This window comes from Anguilla anguilla, chromosome 15 (genome assembly GCF_013347855.1).
Source record: "Anguilla anguilla isolate fAngAng1 chromosome 15, fAngAng1.pri, whole genome shotgun sequence".
Taxonomy (NCBI): Eukaryota; Metazoa; Chordata; class Actinopteri; order Anguilliformes; family Anguillidae; genus Anguilla; species Anguilla anguilla.
The window spans coordinates 4,263,847-4,281,476 of NC_049215.1; the positions used below are offsets into that span (position 1 = coordinate 4,263,847).

The 17,630-nt window shown below is 40.5% G+C and overlaps 1 protein-coding gene across 1 annotated transcript; it reads right to left on the reverse strand.

Annotated features, from left to right (window-relative positions):
- Positions 1–8,765: 8,765 nt before the first annotated feature.
- On the reverse strand, positions 8,766–16,056 carry LOC118214355 (NLR family CARD domain-containing protein 3-like). Its single transcript, XM_035394262.1, has 8 exons — positions 16,008–16,056; positions 13,765–15,236; positions 13,045–13,362; positions 12,068–12,099; positions 11,676–11,849; positions 10,953–11,114; positions 10,053–10,099; positions 8,766–9,795 (listed from the first exon to the last, which is right to left on the reverse strand). The coding sequence occupies exons 1-8, from the start codon at positions 16,054–16,056 to the stop codon at positions 9,212–9,214; spliced, it is 2,838 nt and encodes a 945-aa protein (XP_035250153.1). The 3' UTR covers positions 8,766–9,211.
- Between the last annotated feature and the right edge of the window lie 1,574 nt (positions 16,057–17,630).

Below are 17,630 nucleotides of genomic sequence, written 5' to 3' on the forward strand. Positions count from 1 at the left end.
GCTCTAACTCACAGCACATGGAGACAGAGCTTCCAGTTAAACTCATCCTCTTACTGCAGCTCTAACTCACAGCACATGGAGACAGAGCTTCCAGTTAAACTCATCTTCTTACTGCAGCTCTAACTCACTACACATCTGAAAGTGACACAATACACCCCACTTACACGTGAAAGGTGCCAGTGAGATTGAAGTAGAATTAAACAGTAATGTCAGTATGAACTTGTGTAATTACCTTGAATCACCTGTGAATTCCCCTTTGAAGAGAATTGGATTATGCATTGAATGATCACTCTTCATGGACAGACAGCTGGGTACAGGTGACCCTGCTCTTTCCTCCTGGACCCTGTGATCAAATCATGGGGACAGAGCTTCCAGTTAAACTCATCCTCTTACTGAAGTGCTAACTCACAGCACATGGAGACAGAGCTTCCAGTTAAACTCATCCTCTTACTGCAGCTCTAACTCACAGCACATGAAGACAGAGCTTCCAGTTAAACTCATCCTCTTACTGAAGTGGTAACTCACAGCACATGGAGAAAGAGCTTCCAGTTAAACTCATCCTCTTACTGCAGCTCTAACTCACAGCAGGGGCGACATAGCTCAGGAGGTAAGGCCGATTGTCTGGCAGTTGGAGGGTTGCCGGTTCAAACCCCGCCCTGGGCGTGTTGAAGTGTCCTTGAGCAAGACACCTAACCCCTAACTGCTCTGGCGAATAAGAGGCATCAATTGTAAAGCGCTTTGGATAAAAGCGCTATATAAATGCAGTCCATTTACTATTTACCATTTACAGCACATGGAGACAGAGCTTCCAGTTAAACTCATCCTCTTACTGCAGCTCTAACTCACAGCACATGGAGACAGAGCTTCCAGTTAAACTCATATTCTTACTGCAGCTCTAACTCACAGCACATGGAGACAGAGCTTCCAGTTAAACTCATCCTCTTACTGCAGCTCTAACTCACAGCACATGGAGACAGAGCTTCCAGTTAAACTCATCCTCTTACTGCAGCTCTAACTCACAGCACATGGAGACAGAGCTTCCAGTTAAACTCATCTTCTTACTGCAGCTCTAACTCACTACACATCTGAAAGTGACACAATACACCCCACTTACACGTGAAAGGTGCCAGTGAGATTGAAGTAGAATTAAACAGTAATGTCAGTATGAACTTGTGTAATTACCTTGAATCACCTGTGAATTCCCCTTTGAAGAGAATTGGATTATGCATTGAATGATCACTCTTCATGGACAGACAGCTGGGTACAGGTGACCCTGCTCTTTCCTCCTGGACCCTGTGATCAAATCATGGGGACAGAGCTTCCAGTTAAACTCATCCTCTTACTGAAGTGGTAACTCACAGCACATGGAGACAGAGCTTCCAGTTAAACTCATCCTCTTACTGAAGTGGTAACTCACAGCACATGGAGACAGAGCTTCCAGTTAAACTCATCCTCTTACTGCAGCTCTAACTCACAGCAGGGGCGACATAGCTCAGGAGGTAAGACCGATTGTCTGGCAGTTGGAGGGTTGCAGGTTCAAACCCCGCCCTGGGCGTGTTGAAGTGTCCTTGAGCAAGACACCTAACCCCTAACTGCTCTGGCGAATAAGAGGCATCAATTGTAAAGCGCTTTGGATAAAAGCGCTATATAAATGCAGTCCATTTACTATTTACCATTTACAGCACATGGAGACAGAGCTTCCAGTTAAACTCATCCTCTTACTGCAGCTCTAACTCACAGCACATGGAGACAGAGCTTCCAGTTAAACTCATCTTCTTACTGCAGCTCTAACTCACAGCACATGGAGACAGAGCTTCCAGTTAAACTCATCCTCTTACTGCAGCTCTAACTCACAGCACATGGAGACAGAGCTTCCAGTTAAACTCATCCTCTTACTGCAGCTCTAACTCACAGCACATGGAGACAGAGCTTCCAGTTAAACTCATCCTCTAACTGCAGCTCTCTAATTCACAGCACATGGAGACAGAGCTTCCAGTTAAACTCATCCTCTTCCTACAGCTCTAACTCACAGCACATAGAGACAGAGCTTCCAGTTAAACTCATCCTCTTACTGCAGTTCTAACTCACGACACATGGAGACAGAGCTTCCAGTTAAACTCATCCTCTTACTGCAGCTCTAACTCACAGCACATGGAGACATAGCTTCCAGTTAAACTCATCCTCTTACTGCAGCTCTAACTCACAGCACATGGAGACAGAGCTTCCAGTTAAACTCATCCTCTTACTGCAGCTCTAACTCACAGCACATGGAGACAGAGCTTCCAGTTAAACTCATCTTCTTACTGCAGCTCTAACTCACAGCACATGGAGACAGAGCTTCCAGTTAAACTCATCCTCTTACTGCAGCTCTAACTCACTTCACATCTGAAAGTGACACAATACACCCCACTTACACATGAAAGGTGCCAGTGAGACTGAAGTAGAATTAAACAGTAATGTCAGTATGAACTTGTGTAATTACCTTGAATCACCTGTGAATTCCCCTTTGAAGGGAACTGGATCATCCATTGAAGGAGCACTCCTCATAGACAGACAGCTGGGTACAGGTGACCCTGTTCTTTTGTCCTGGGCCCTGTGAACAAAACATAGAGACAGAGCTTCCAGTTAAACTCATCCTCTTACTGCACTTCTAGCTCACAGCACATTAAATATATGAATTTATACCTATTTCTGTCAGGGCTGAGGATTCCTGCTTTGGTCTCTGGCGCCCCAGAGAAATTCATTTTAGAAACAGCGCCCCCTATCTCAGGATACCGGAACACATCAGATCAGATTAGACAAAAAGGATTTTGACTGACCTGTTAACACACAAAATTACAAAATGATGAACACATGTTTAGACAAATAAATACAAACAGATACATATAGACTGCACTAGGGGCTGACCAATATGTTTTGGTTTTTTTCAAGGCTGAATGGAAACAAATCCCTGCAGCAGTGCTTCAACATCTAATATAAAGCCTTCTCAGAAGAGTAGAGGTTGTTATAGCAGCAAGGAGTGGACCAACTCCATATTAATGCCCATAATTTTGTATGAGATTTTGAATGTCACGTGTCCGCATACTTTTGGCCATGATATACAAGAGGAAAAATCATGTACTTATCATAGCCTTACCTCTTGAGAAATAAATCTTAGTTATCTAATAAGTTTCTTATCTTGAGATTACTGACCTCTGAACTGAGGACATTTCTTTCTAAGGACATAGGTCAATCTAAGAAAAAATGATAGTGAATCTGAGAAGAGCAGGAGAAGTGTAAGAACATTGTAAGAGCTTATATTGTTACCTTAGTGAGCCACGTGAAGGATTATTTCTAAGGAGCAGAATTTCAGAAGGATGAGAAAATACTCAAAATCTCACAAGGTTTAGAATGGAGCTCATTATTGTCTGGTAGAAGTAAAACTGAAAGAGAAGAGATCTAGTTTTGAATTCTTAAAGAAATAAACCAAAATAAATTGAACGAAAAGCATATAAATCTAATTTAAAACTTTTTAATTACTTCTTGATTCTCGGTGGAAAACTAGTGTTCAGGGTGTAAGCTCTTAGCTAAGCCTATTACACCTAAATAAACATTTTATTGTCAGCATTTTCAGCTTTTACTGAATTAAATGCATTAATGCCTCTAAACATGCAGATTACCAACCCCCTCATACCCCTCCCATCTTTAACATCTCTCCCTTCTCCATCCCACCCCACAACAGGCTACTTACTGCGTTCTGTTATTCCATTTCAGTCCTTCCTTACTCTCCTCTGTCCTTAAAATGGTGTTTACTCTTGTAATGCCCACTTAATTGGACTTTGTGATGTACGCAATCTGTTTATTATTTTATTACTGGGTGAAGTGAATGATTGCTTTATTTGTTTGAATAAAATGTGTATAGGTCAACCGTCAATCCTAATCACTCACTGGTTGTCTTTTTATGGCATACACTGACTTTTATGGCATACACTGTTTCTGTTTGTTACAGGGGATTTTTGCCTTGATAGGATCCAACAGCACCCCCCCCCCCCCCACCCTGCTCCACAGATTCCAACAACACCTCCCCAAACCCCAACCTCACATCGTTCCCCCCCCCCCCCCCCCCCCAGTAGGGACGGCCCTGATCAGAAATGAAAACCGCTTGAGTATACAACACAAATTAACATTTTGACTTCAACTTGCCAATATGTATGAGCACTGCATATGTATATTTGTTTATTGAGGCCGATAAAAATAAAAAATAAAGATGTTTGATTCTACATAAACACTGTCTAGAATGAACAGAAAGCAGAATACAACTACATCGATTCTGATTTCAAGAATTAGTGTATTAAATATTATCCTACACTGGATGGAACTGAAAGAAAAGGCATTTTTTCACAAAACCGATTGAATGGACGATTCAATATTGATGTTGTTTAATGAACAATTACCTCAATTCAATTAAGAAATAAAAACACAAGCATTAAATCCATTAATATTAGTGCAGAACTGACAGCAAACATTTAATCTGGACCCCAGATGGGGATATTTGTGTAAAGGCTGTGACCACTTATAAGGCTCTCTCCATTTGAATCGCCATTTTATTGTCAGCTTTTCTGTTTTACTAAATTAAGCGCATTAATGCGAGTAAACTTGCAGATTTCCAACCCCCTCCCACCTTCCCTCCCCTCTCCATCTCACTCCCCAACAGGCTACTTACTGCGTTTTGTTATTCCATTTTAGTCTTTATTTTACTCCCTCCTTACTCTCTTCTGTCCTTAAAATGGTGTTTACCTTACGATTTTAATTTGACTTTGGACTTCCGCAATCCGTTTATTATTTTACCACGTGATTTTATTACTAGGTGAAGTGAGTGAATGCTGCGCGAATTTTTTATTTAAAAAAAAAAAAATTTTGGGGGGAAGGGGGGTGGGTTAAGCTAGGACAACCTAATTTATTATCTTGACTTCATCATTCAAATCAGAAAAAATGTGTCTGACCTGTAGTTTTGCTTCATTTCAAATGTGTGTTTGTACGTACTTGGAAAGTGACACAAGTTTTGTTGCTTTGGTTCTGTACTCCAGCACATTAGATTTGAAATGAAATTATGAATTTTAGGTTGAAGTACAGGCTGTCAGCTCTACTTTGAGGATATTTACATCCATGTTCAGTGATCTATGTAGGAATTACAGCCCTTACTTTACTTAGTCTTCACAAATTAAGATAATCTTATAGTTGTCATATTTAGTGCTTGGCCACAATTCCTTTGCATTCCATGACTGCCTGAAGTCTGCCACCTATAGACATCACCATACACTGGGTATCTGGGTATACCTGGTGAGGCTCTGCCAGGCCTGTACTGCACCCGTCTTCAGCTCCTGTTTGTTTTGGAGGATTTTTTGCATTCCAAAATTGCCCTTGCATTGATAGAAGTGTAGTTAAAATCTGCATTGAATTGATGATGGTGGCTTGGAAAGCAGCAGAAAATTGATAAAAGTGATGGTGACTGGGATTACAGTGCATAGAATTGAATTGAAGTGCTAGTGACTAATTAAATATCAAGGCAGTCAGATACAATGTTAAAATGAGTTTTAAAGTTTTTTAATTTGATAGCATTTTATCACTTCAGTAATGAATTAAAATGTATTTTATGCAACATTTTATTTGAGAGCATTTAATTTGATTCTACACTTAAATTGCATTTTCATAAGACTTTGATTACTTTTCCCAACTCTGAGAGATGCATCATTTGCTTTGAAGTAATCTTTCTTTTGAACTCTTTTTGTTCTCGGTGTACTTTCAATGGATGCCGTACTTCTCCCAGCAATTTAATGCATGGTCATATTTGCTTTCAATCTTTATTTTGTTTTTAGAATTGACCATTACTACAATGTACAGGGTTGCTGTCTTTTGGGAATAAATGTCTACTTGTCTTCTCCTTGCTCTGCTGCCATAACGCCATCCGGTGATGGTCCTCCTCCAAAAAATACTCCATTCTCCCTGGAGTCCTTCAGCTTGTTTTCTACAGTCTATGAGCTTAGCTCGTATGAAGATGTGAGCTATACTCACTCGCCCCGCACCTTCAAACATGTTCAATTTCAATTTTTTTTGTTTTTCAATATTATATTACCTGAATGCTGCTATGCATTATTTGATAATAATCTTATTTATAAAAGTAAAAGATCCATTTGGAATTTCCTTCAGTAAGAAGCTTTTTACATAGTTACACCCCCATTTCAGTAGAGCAAGACTGAGGCCGTGTCCCAAACAGCTAATTCGCCTACTACTGAGCATACATGCTGTATACTACTTATACTGTATGCTCGATAGTAGACAAGTGAGCTGTTCTAAACATGGCATGAGTGAAGTTGATTTTCTCAGCACTTTTCAAACACTGCTACCATCTAGTGGTGGTCCTTTTCTTGCATGCAAATACAGCTTCAGTCATGCATGCAAGAGCTAGGGAAGCTACTGATGAGTCAGCAGTCCAGTCTGGAAAAGTGCTAAATGTAATTTGTAATTAATTGTTTGTGTCAATGCAAACACGTATGGCACTGCTATAATCAATGTATTTGTCCACAAATAGAGGGAACAAATACTTGAAGTTGTATAGGATCACTGTTTTGTTTGGATGCTGTTGATATCCCTGCAGTGCGTTTGAAGTTACCAAACTGTTTAGTTCTGATTGCCTGTGCCATAATTTCACTGAATACATATGGCAAAGCTTGTGTTTGGATGGTATCAAAAATATCACAGATTTTCTCCTTGTACTGAAACTTTGTGGGTGGGGTTTCATATCTTTAGGAGTATGGTTTCTCACTGTAGGTTAGTTTATCTGTAGGTGTGGTTTTATTCATTCAAATAATTTTTACTCTGTGGGTATGTTCTACTGCTTTCACATCACTTCTTGGTGAACAACACTGACCACTGTCTTGGTCGACATACAGAAATTGTTTATGATGATATGCACTAATGAGTTAGTAGTAAGCAGGGAAACAGTGTAAGCAAGGTGCTATCTTCAGGGATCCCTTGGGCGTATTGAGTGATTTGGCATGTTGGAGTTCACGCTCGTACTGCTGGACTGACACAGGCCGTTTAGTGCAAGTGCTGAGGTCCACGCAGATTATAACGGGCCTATTATTGTTACAGTGGTAGTTCAATGCCGCTCAATGTGCTGAAAATTTACATTAGAGAAACTCAACAGCAATTTCTCTTTCCAAACATAATGGCGTGGTTACTCACGAACATTCACAGAGCGTAATTTTTGCATTGTTTCATCGAGAACTACTACTTCCACCAAAGTACACCAATGTAAATTGGTGTACTTTGGTAAATAGGCTAATAATTGTATTGGCCTATTTGTCAAGGGCTAATACAATTATGATATTATTGAATATGAAGTATAACCACAGTATCATAATTGTATTAGCCCTTGATAAATAATTAAAACAGTGCTGTTAGTGCCCTCAGACTTCAGGTCCCCCTGCACTGTATGTTGCTGCTTTGTTTGAAATAAAACCTGCTAGCGTTTACCCTAGTAGTCTAACTAGCTAGTCATTATACTCAGTGCTGGAGCCTATCCCAGCATGCATTGGGCAAGAGGCAGAAATATACCCTGGAGAGATTGCCAATCCATCACAGGTTTAGCCCTGTCCTGATCCGCTTGTATTGAGCCCATGTGAAATCCGATACAGTATATGCAGTAACTACAGCTATGTCACAGGATTTCAATTTTATTTATGTATTCATTTAACCTTTATTTATACAGCTGCAGTCTCATTGAGATAAAAGCTCTTCCTCTAGCGAGACCTGTTTCAAGTAGGCATGAAGACACTCCGGTCATGCAATAGTAAATCATGGCAGCAAAACATTCAGTGTTTTTATTCAGGTTTAATCATTGATGAGCATTGCTCATAAACTCAGAAATCTACTGAAAAAGGTTCAAGCAAAATAAACATAAATAAGAATGTCAATCCATTGTTATTTACAGTCATGAAAGGAAATTAGTGCACTGCAAGAATAATTCTGCATTCTTCCTATCAGTTGCATTCACCCACAGAATATTGCACATTGAAACTAATTGTTTATACAAAGATGCAAAAGACAGAAGTAAGATTTCTAAATCATCTACCATGCACTCTGTTGCCAGTATAACACTCTTCATATGTTATATTCATATTTTAACCATCAAAAGTAGGCTACATTGAACATTTACAATATTTACAATGGTTTGGGAATTATTTGGTAATTATTTGTCAATATATTATCTACATTTTCAATATAATTTTGTATTAAAATATAAAAACATAGATCATGTAAAAAAAAAAAAAAAGTAAAAACATAGACATAAGTGCTTAAACTGAACCTCCTGAAAGTCTTATGTACATTTTCTTATGTACACTTAAAAGTTCCCTGACTTTTACAAGATTTAACAATAATCTTTCCCAGCCAAATATTGTCCTTAGTATTTTACTATGAAATTAAAGATTCTCTGGATTTTACAAGATTTAACATGAATATTTCACCATTAAATATTGTAATCCGAATTAGTGAGTGCCTGTGTGTGATTGCATGTGTGTGTGAGAGCAAGAGAGAGCGCGAGAGAGTGTGCATGCATGTGAGTGTGATACTGTAGAAGTGTGTGTATGTGTGTGTGTGTGTGTGAAAGTCTGTGTGGGTGTGGGTGTGTGTGTGTGTGTGTGTGTGCATGTGTGGGTGAGAATGTATAGTACTAGCACAAATTATGGAAACCCCCATTTATAAACAAATTGTTGCAATATTTTGCAACAATCTGACTTTTTGGAATAATAGATAATAAGTTTAATAGATATGTAATTAATGCAATATGTAATAAATGTGATATCAACATAAAATTAAAATTTAGAAATAATTAGTATTTGTGTTAAATCTGTGTCATACCTACATATTTTAGCAGTCTATTGTATTTTACTGTTGGAAATTTTATCATCCGATTAATCATGTATTTCTTTGTCCAGTATTTTCTACATAAAATGATAATATTCATGCAAAGCAAATAATTTTTTGGCTTTAATACTTGTGCATTTCTAATTACTGATGCCCATTACTTAGCTAATTACTAACACTCAAACGAAAGAAAGGGCATAGATACACATTTAGCAAGGGTACTAAATTTTTTAAATCACAATGTTTCCAAAATTTGTTCCCGTACTGCATATGTGTGTGTATGTGTATCAGAGAGACATAAACTCTACTCCAGTTGGCACAGGGACACTGAGGAGTTATACACTCCAAATCCAGCACAGAGGGGTGTGTGTTCAGTGAAGTGTGTGTGGAATGTGTGCAGCAGGGTCAGTGTGTTAGTGTCAGAGATGCTGTAGAAGGACAGAGTGCCGGCTGGACGGTCCACACACACTCCCACCCTGTACACATACACTCCTTTGCCAGCGCCATTATCACCACACACTCCTGCTCTGCGGTAAGGGGAGGCAGGGATGTGTGTGTTGATGGCATTGTGACTGACAGAGTAAATGTGTTTAACATGCCTCAGACTCCAGGAGTTTTTATTCCCTCCAAACAAGCAGTCAGAATCCTCTCCTTTATATGTCACTGCTACATAAACCATTCCCTCGTCAGACATACTGTACTCAGCCTCCCAGTAACAGCGCTCACACACACTCTCTCTGCACACAACCTGGGGCCAGTACTCAAATCTCTCTGGATGATCAGGATATGACTCCTCTCTCCCCAGTGTGTGGGTCACCTTCCTGTTCCCCTCAGACAGGGACAGTTCTCTGTTCGCCGTGTTTGGATCCAGCGTGAGCTGACAGCCGTCTGCACACCAGAGCCAAAAATGAGATTAATTATCATTATTAATATTCACCTTATTATGTGTGAGAGAGAGAAAGAGCAGTGATAGAACATGTGCCTTTATGTGCATGATTGTGTGTTTCAGTTTATGTGTGTGTGTGTGTATGTGTAAGAGAAACTTTTCTGTAAAGTCTCTCACACGCGCGCGCTCACACACACACACACACACACACAGCACAGTGTGTATCCATGGAAAGTGTTGTGTGTCAATACAGACTCACATTTCCTGGGTCCTGGTTTGGTCCTGTTCTCTCCTCCATGGTCCACACTGTAGTAACAACAAAACAGAGAGTAAGTTTGAGTGTGCTGTTGGATATCTAGTTATAGATTATTGCCTTTGAGAGAGACAGAGACCATATAATTTGATATGGCAAAGTTGCTCATAGTCCACAAGTATTCCATGGTTAATAAGTGGTCTGCTCTGTTTGACGGTAGGAAGACCACTTCGATAAGAAAATTTGTCAGCTTTGAAATAAGCAAGCCATGTCTGACCCCCCTTCCACACCTTAACTTAGTCATAACCAATCAGGCCAAGTATCCTCCCCTGATCATTCATAAAGTATGGCATGGGCCAGAATAAGATCCATCCCCCTCTTTCAACTATTTAAAATGTGGATCTGTCTTTACTTGAGTGATTGGAATCTGGGGGCATCTGGACCTTGCAGCTGGCTCTGACATTTCCTGTGTCTTGCATGGGGCATTTCTACATTTTCATCCCTGGTTTTTGGAATATTCTGCAGTCTTTTGGTTTTTGAACCATTGGCCTTGTTTTATGGGGGTTGTCTTGGAAGACAATGTATGCATGAGTGTGTGTGGGATGGCGTGTGGAAACTCTCTGTACTTACAGCAGTGTGAGTGTGTCCAGTTTAGCAGCAGACAGCGCTCTCACTCCTGAGTCTCCTGGGTGATTGTATCTCAGGTCCAGCTCTCTCAGGTGTGTGTGTGTGTGTGTGAGGTGCAGTGTGGAAACTCTCTGTACTTACAGCAGTGTGAGTGTGTCCAGTTTAGCAGCAGACAGCGCTCTCACTCCTGAGTCTCCTGGGTGATTGTATCTCAGGTCCAGCTCTCTCAGGTGTGTGTGTGTGTGTGAGGGGTGCAGTGTGGAAACTCTCTGTACTTACAGCAGTGTGAGTGTGTCCAGTTTAGCAGCAGACAGCGCTCTCACTCCTGAGTCTCCTGGGTGATTGTAGCTCAGGTCCAGCTCTCTCAGGTGTGAGGGGTTTGAACACAGAGCTGAAGCCAGATAATCACAGCCTGTCTGTGTGACTCCACAGCTTGACATCCTGCAGAGAGAAGGACAAACACACCTCACAGCACAGGGCCATGCATATCAAGCACATGGCAGAGTGTCTACCTTCTACAGCTAAATATAACAGGGCTCTGATAATTCATCATTATCAGATGAACAGATAGATAGATAGATAGATAGATAGATTGTTTGTTTGTTTGTTAATTAGCCACAGGACCGAGGCCGGTGGGATTTGTTTTCAGTACAGTATGTTATACTCTGCAGCACAGATACATAAATGGACAACAGGAGACAATCCACATGTTATCACGACACAATACAGGGATACAGTCAACAAGATTCATTTCAGCAAATTCAGTTCATTTTCTTCATTTTGAGGAATGCATAAATTTTTAAATGTTGTGATATGACACTTCGTAAAAAGATGTTTATTCCAAATTTAGATGGGTGAATGGTGTTGTTCTAACAAGAGGAAGAAAGGGAACTTACTGTTTCAGTTCTGTGAAGTGTTCACACATTCAAAACATTAATATTAGTGTTATATTTAGACACATTCAAGCCCTTTGTGATTGAAAGGGGTTGTGATGGAACTCACCCCAGTCTCTGCAGTTTACAGTGTGGGTCCTCCAGTCCAGCAGAGAGTGCTCTCACTCCTGAATCCTGCAGCTCATTGTCTCTGAGCTCCAGATCTATCAGCTCTGAGTGAGGAGAACGCAGGACTGAGGCCAGAACATCACAGCAGACCTCCGTGAGATTACACCAACCCAACCTGTGGAGAGTCCACACACACACACAAAGTTGAAATTCACTGCTGATTGTGACACTGCACCTTATATATATAATTTCCTATTTGTATACACATTCCTGCGATGTACACACAGAAGCAGGGCGGAGTTGTATAAATGAGATTCACTATATATTCCAGTGTCTTTCCTACATATAGAAATCTTTGGCATGTGCCACGGCAAAATATGTGATACCACAGACTCCAGTGAAACCTTACATTCTTTCTTTCTTTTCTGTGATAGAGGAGTAAGAAGAGAGGGATGAGACTATTGTGGACAAAAATAATACTGGTGGACACAGGAGTAAACAAAGAGAGAAAGAGCATAATCAATAATTCTATTTAGTTCAGGTCACTCGGTATAGAACACTACTCACCCCAGTCTCCGGAGTTTACAGTTTGCAGTCATCAGTCCAGCACAGAGCAGCTTCACTCCTGAATCTCCCAGGTTATTGTAGCTGAGGTCCAGATCTCTCAAAGGTGAGTTTGGTAACTGGAGAGCTGAGGCCACAATGTCACAGGAGTTTTCTGTGAGTTCACAGCTGTTCAGTCTGCAAAGAAGATGCAGTATAATAATATTAGATAAAATAAAGCATGTAATATTGGAAATGTAACACTGTGTTCAGTCATGAAGAGTTAACTGAGATTTTATGGTCTGTGATGCTCTGAATAAGATCTCTGTGAAATTTTCAAATGGCAAAACTTTTGACCAGAGAATCAGACGTCCTATTGGACCAAATTCTGACAGTTCTACGGATGTAATTCGGACCCAAATAGCTCATTTTTTCATAGTGTAACTTGTCTTAACACAACAGTTCAGTCTGCAAATAGAGTCCATATATTATTGTATGATTATTGTACAATTAAGAAGTGCAATATAAAACATGAAATGTAACAATGAAAGTGTTCAGTAATGAAGTAGTGAAATTGAGAATTTAAAGGTGTATTAGGCAGGATTCTTACCTTGAAAATAATAAAAAATAATCATCTTAAGGCATATCTATGACGCAATGGCAATCTCTGTCTTTACACACTTTTCCAGAATTCGTACACCTTGACCTGTATTTTTAACCAAATTCTCACTTTCCCAAACATTTTATTGTACTTTATTCTCACAAGTAATAGAAAGTGGTTCTGCAAATCATCTGCATTATTAATGACATAATACTCACATGGCCTTCCTGCAGTTTCTGACTACTGGTAGCAGTCTCTGATGACCTGCTGCTGATATGTTGTAGGTCTTCAAGTCAAACTCATCCAGGATCCCCTCTGACATTAGTAACACAAAGGCCAGAGCTGAACATTGGTGTGGTTCCAGCTCTTTATCAGAGAGTGTTCCTGACCTCAGGGAATTCTGGATTTCCTCCACTAGAGAGTTGTCATTCAGTTCATTCAGACAGTGGAACAGATTGATGGTCCTCTCTGCTGAAGATTCCTCCCTGATCTTCATCTTAATGTACTGGACTGTTTTCTCAATGCTCTCTGATCTGCTTCTCGTCTGTGTTTGTGGGTCTGGTACAGTTGATCTGCTTCTTGTCCGTGGCAGTAATTTTTGAAAGAAAGTAAAAATAGAGTTTTTTATTTGTCTTCCTCTGTCAGATCTACTTCCTGTCTGTGGGTCTGATACAGGTGATCTGCTTCCTGTCAGTGTCTGTGGGCCTGGTACAGGTGATCTGCTTCCTGTTTGTGTCTGTGGCTCTGGTACAGGTGATCTGCTTCCTGTCAGTGTCTGTGGGCCTGGTACAGGTGATCTGCTTCCTGTTTGTGTCTGTGGCTCTGGTACAGGTGATCTGCTTCCTGTTTGTGTCTGTGGGTCTGGTACAGGTGATCTGCTTCCTGTTTGTGTCTGAGGGTCTGGTACAGGTGATCTGCTTCCTGTTTGTGTCTGTGGCTCTGGTACAGGTGAACTGCTTCCTGTCTGTGTCAGTAGCCCTCCTAACAGAGTCCGCGTGGAGTCCAGAGAGAGGCCAAGAAGGAATCGGAGGAAAAGGTCCAGATGTCCATTCTTACTCTCTAAGGCCTGATCCACTGCACTCTTGTGTAACTCAGACAGCTGCACTCTGTCACTGTAAGGTTTTGATTCATCTGCACTGAGTACATTTCTGTTCTCACTTACTAATGAATGAAAGACAAACAAGGCAGCCAGATACTCCTGAATGCTCAGATGCACAAAGCAGTAGACCTTCTGCTGATCTAATCCACACTCCTCTTTAAAGATCTCTGTGCACACCCCAGAGTACACTGAAGCTTCATTTACATCAATACCACTCTCTCTCAGGTCCTCTTCATAGAATATCAGATTGCCCTTTTTCAGCTGTAGAAAAGCCAGCTGTCCCAATTTCAGGATGATTTCTGTATCTGACACTGACATTTTCTTTCGATTGGTGCCAAGATACTTCTGATTATTCATATTAGTCTGAATGAGCAGGAAGTGTGTGTACATTTCAGTCAGACTATTGGGCAGATCTCCACTCTTTGTTTCACCCAACATTGTCTCCAGGACAGTAGCAGAAATCCGGCAGAAGACTGGTATGTGAAACATGATGTAGAGACTCCTGGATGACTTTATGTGTGAGAGAATTGTGCTGGCCTGGTTATGATCTCTGATTCTCTTTCTGAAATACTCCTCCTTTTGTGGGTCCTTGAACCCTCGTACCTCTGTCACCTGATGGATGCACTCTGGAGGGATTTGATTGGCTGTTGCTGGTCGGGAGGTGATCCAGAGGAGAGCAGAGGGAAGCAGATTCCCCTTAATGAGGTTGGTCAGCAGCACATCTACTGATGATGACTCTGTTATATCACAGCAGATCTCATTGCTTTGGAAATCTAGAGCAAGTCGGCACTCATCCAGACCATCAAAGATAAACACAATTTTGACTTCATCGTCAATGTTTTTAATCTCTTTCAGTTGTGGAAAGTAGTGCTGGAGAAGTTGCATCAGACTGAATTCTCTCTCCTTCTTTAGATTCAGATCTCGGAAAGGAAGAGAAAAGATGAAATCAATGTCCTGATTGGCTTTTCCTTCTGCCCAGTCCAGAATGAACTTCTGCACAGAGATGGTTTTCCCAATGCCAGCAATGCCCTTTGTAAGCACAGTTCTGATGGGTTTGTCTTGTCCAGGTAAAGGCTTAAAGATGTCATTGCAGGGGATTGCAGTCTCCTGGGTGGTCTGTCTCTTGGATGCTGCCTCAATATGTCTGATCTCATGTTCAGTATTGACTGCCCCACTTCCCCCCTCTGTGATGTAGAGCTCTGTATAGAGCTCGTTGAGTAGCGTTGGGGGACCCTGCTTCACGAAACCTTCAAATATGCATTCAAACTTCTTCTTCTGATCAATTTTCAGTGCCTGCTGGGCTCTTTTAATTAATTTATCTGAAGAGAGGAAATGTAAGAAACAATTGTGGTTATAAACTTTGTCCATTCAATAACCGATTTCAAGGTGTCAACAAAAATAATTGTGCAGTCACCTCTACTTGTGTGCTACACATCCATCTCTGTTTGTTGAACACTTCTCACACAGTGCTAAACACCAATCACAGTGTGCTGCATACATTTCAATAATAATGCATCCATAAATGTAATAAATCAACCTTAAACTGTTGCTTTGGACACGAAGGAGTAAGAGAAAAAACACATTAGAACACTGAAAATTTAAACCTTTTTCATTCCATGTTTTAGGTTTATGAAGTGGATGAGAAAAAGAAAGTACACCCTTTTTCAATTATATGGCTTTACAATTTAGGACATAACTAACCCTCATCTCATTCTCACAAAGTCCAAACGGTAGATAAATCTAACGTTGTGTGAGATTTAAGTTTTTCTTTGCCATTTATTCAACAAAAAATAAGCCACCATTAGAAGTCTTCTGTGAAAAATTCAGCATCACTGCCTCATCCATCCATCATCCATTATCTATACCTGCTTATCCTGGGCAGGGTTGGGGGTGGGGGTGGGGTTCTGGAGCCTATCCCAGTGTGCATTGGGGGAGCGATCACTGCCACATGCTATACTTTACTCTAAATTTACTACTCTTATGAAAATGTGAATGCTTTAAATCAGTATATTGCTAACTGTTCCATTTGTTTGCTGAACATATTTCAGCCCTCTAATGGACACACAGTAGCAAGGAGAGAAAACTCTTACTGTGCTGCACATCTCTCTCCAGTGATTCAGCAAGATCCTTCTGCTTCATGTTCCTCAGGATGTGGAGTGTGATCTTCAGAGACCCCTCACTACCACAGGCCTCCAGCATCTTCTCAGCTATGTACAAGGCCTCGGGATCCTCCTGTCTGCTCTCAGTGCATTCTGGATAATTGTGAATTTCCTGACTCTTGAACAATTTCTTCATCTTCATGAACTTATGCAGTATAGAAGGATCTTCAGACAGACTCGTAAAGCATTCTGGGCAGTCCTGGCTAAGATGCCTCTGAAACAGTTTCAACGTTTCATCCTTCAGCTTCATCAGAGTATGCTGGAGTGACTGAAATAAATGAAAGAAGTGTGCTGTATCAGAGTGTGAAGTAAATTGAGAGGTGCGCTGTATCAGCGTGACTGAAATAAACACATGAGGATGTGTGCTCTATCAACAGAAATCCAGCAGCGTGTGAAATGAGGTTTTTGTATCAGAATGACTGAAATAAATGTTTACATGTTAATTAGAAAGCAATTGTGCGCATGCACATAACGGATAATCAAGTTGGATTTATAAACACACTCAAACCATGGTTCTTAGCTTTATGTATCATGTTTTATATTGTAGGATGACCAGAACAGGGACTGATACTTCCAGACACCAAACATGCAGCAGTGCCAAAGGCCCATATTTGAAGCTGTTTCTCCTGATTGATGGTTTTATTTTGATACTACTTGTGAAATACCACGCAATCCCATAGAATAATGGAGTTTCTCTGCGCAATTCATTTTGGTAAATGCTAGCTGTAAACTAAATCATTCTTGTGTAAAAGTCTCTGTTTGGAGTCTTCCTCTGCCTTTTTGTTTGGGATCTGCAAAGGGAATCTGGACTTGCCATGAGCTAGGAAGGGTCAGGGAGCATCCCATAATTTTACTAAACTTGATTAGATATTAAGTTGTGTCTTTTCTGGGGTTAAGTGTAAGCACATTAGTATGAGTGCTAAAACTTCATTTGCGCAGCCAGGAGCTTACTTGCCATTTCCCCTAAGAATTCTCCTCCTCCAAATATTTGCCCTTTTCCAGTTTTTTATGTACTACCTCTCGGTCCCAAACAAACCAGAAATAAAATTTAAAAATGAGTTTAAATTGCGTTAATAAAAAGGCTTATAGTGTTGGTGTGATGTTACACTGTGAATGGCCGTGACTAATATTGAGTACTTATGTAAATTATGTATGAATAAATCTCCAAGAAATTATCTTATTCAAATGGAATGTATTTACAAGAAAAATGACATAAAAATGATTACAGTAAATTAGATATCACACCTTTTTTGAGAATGATGGTTTCTCTGAACTCTTTTCGTCTAAACAGCTAGACTCCAGTGAGCCGTGGATCCTGTGAATAAATCACGAGACATGTTTCCAGGTAAAATCATCCTCTTACTGCAGCTCTAAGTCACAGAACATAGAGACAGAGCTTCCAGTTAAACTCATAATATTACTGCAGCTCTAAGTCACAGCACATAGAGACAGAGCTTCCAGTTAAACTCATCATCCTACTGTAGCTCTAAGTCACAGCACATGGAGACAGAGCTTCCTGTTAAACCCATCTTCCTACTGCAGCTCCAACTCACA

Bases quoted from the DNA above. Each gene is read 5' to 3' on its own strand.
- LOC118214355 (XM_035394262.1), bottom strand. From the start codon at position 16,056: ATGAAGCAGAAGGATCTTGCTGAATCACTGGAGAGAGATGTGCAGCAC. The intron at 15,237-16,007 runs GTAAGAGTTTTC...TCCTCTCTTCAG, and splicing joins GGAGAGAGATGTGCAGCACA to ATAAATTAATTAAAAGAGCC. The intron at 11,115-11,675 runs GTGAGTTCCATC...TTCTCTCTGCAG, and splicing joins TGTAAACTGCAGAGACTGGG to GATGTCAAGCTGTGGAGTCA.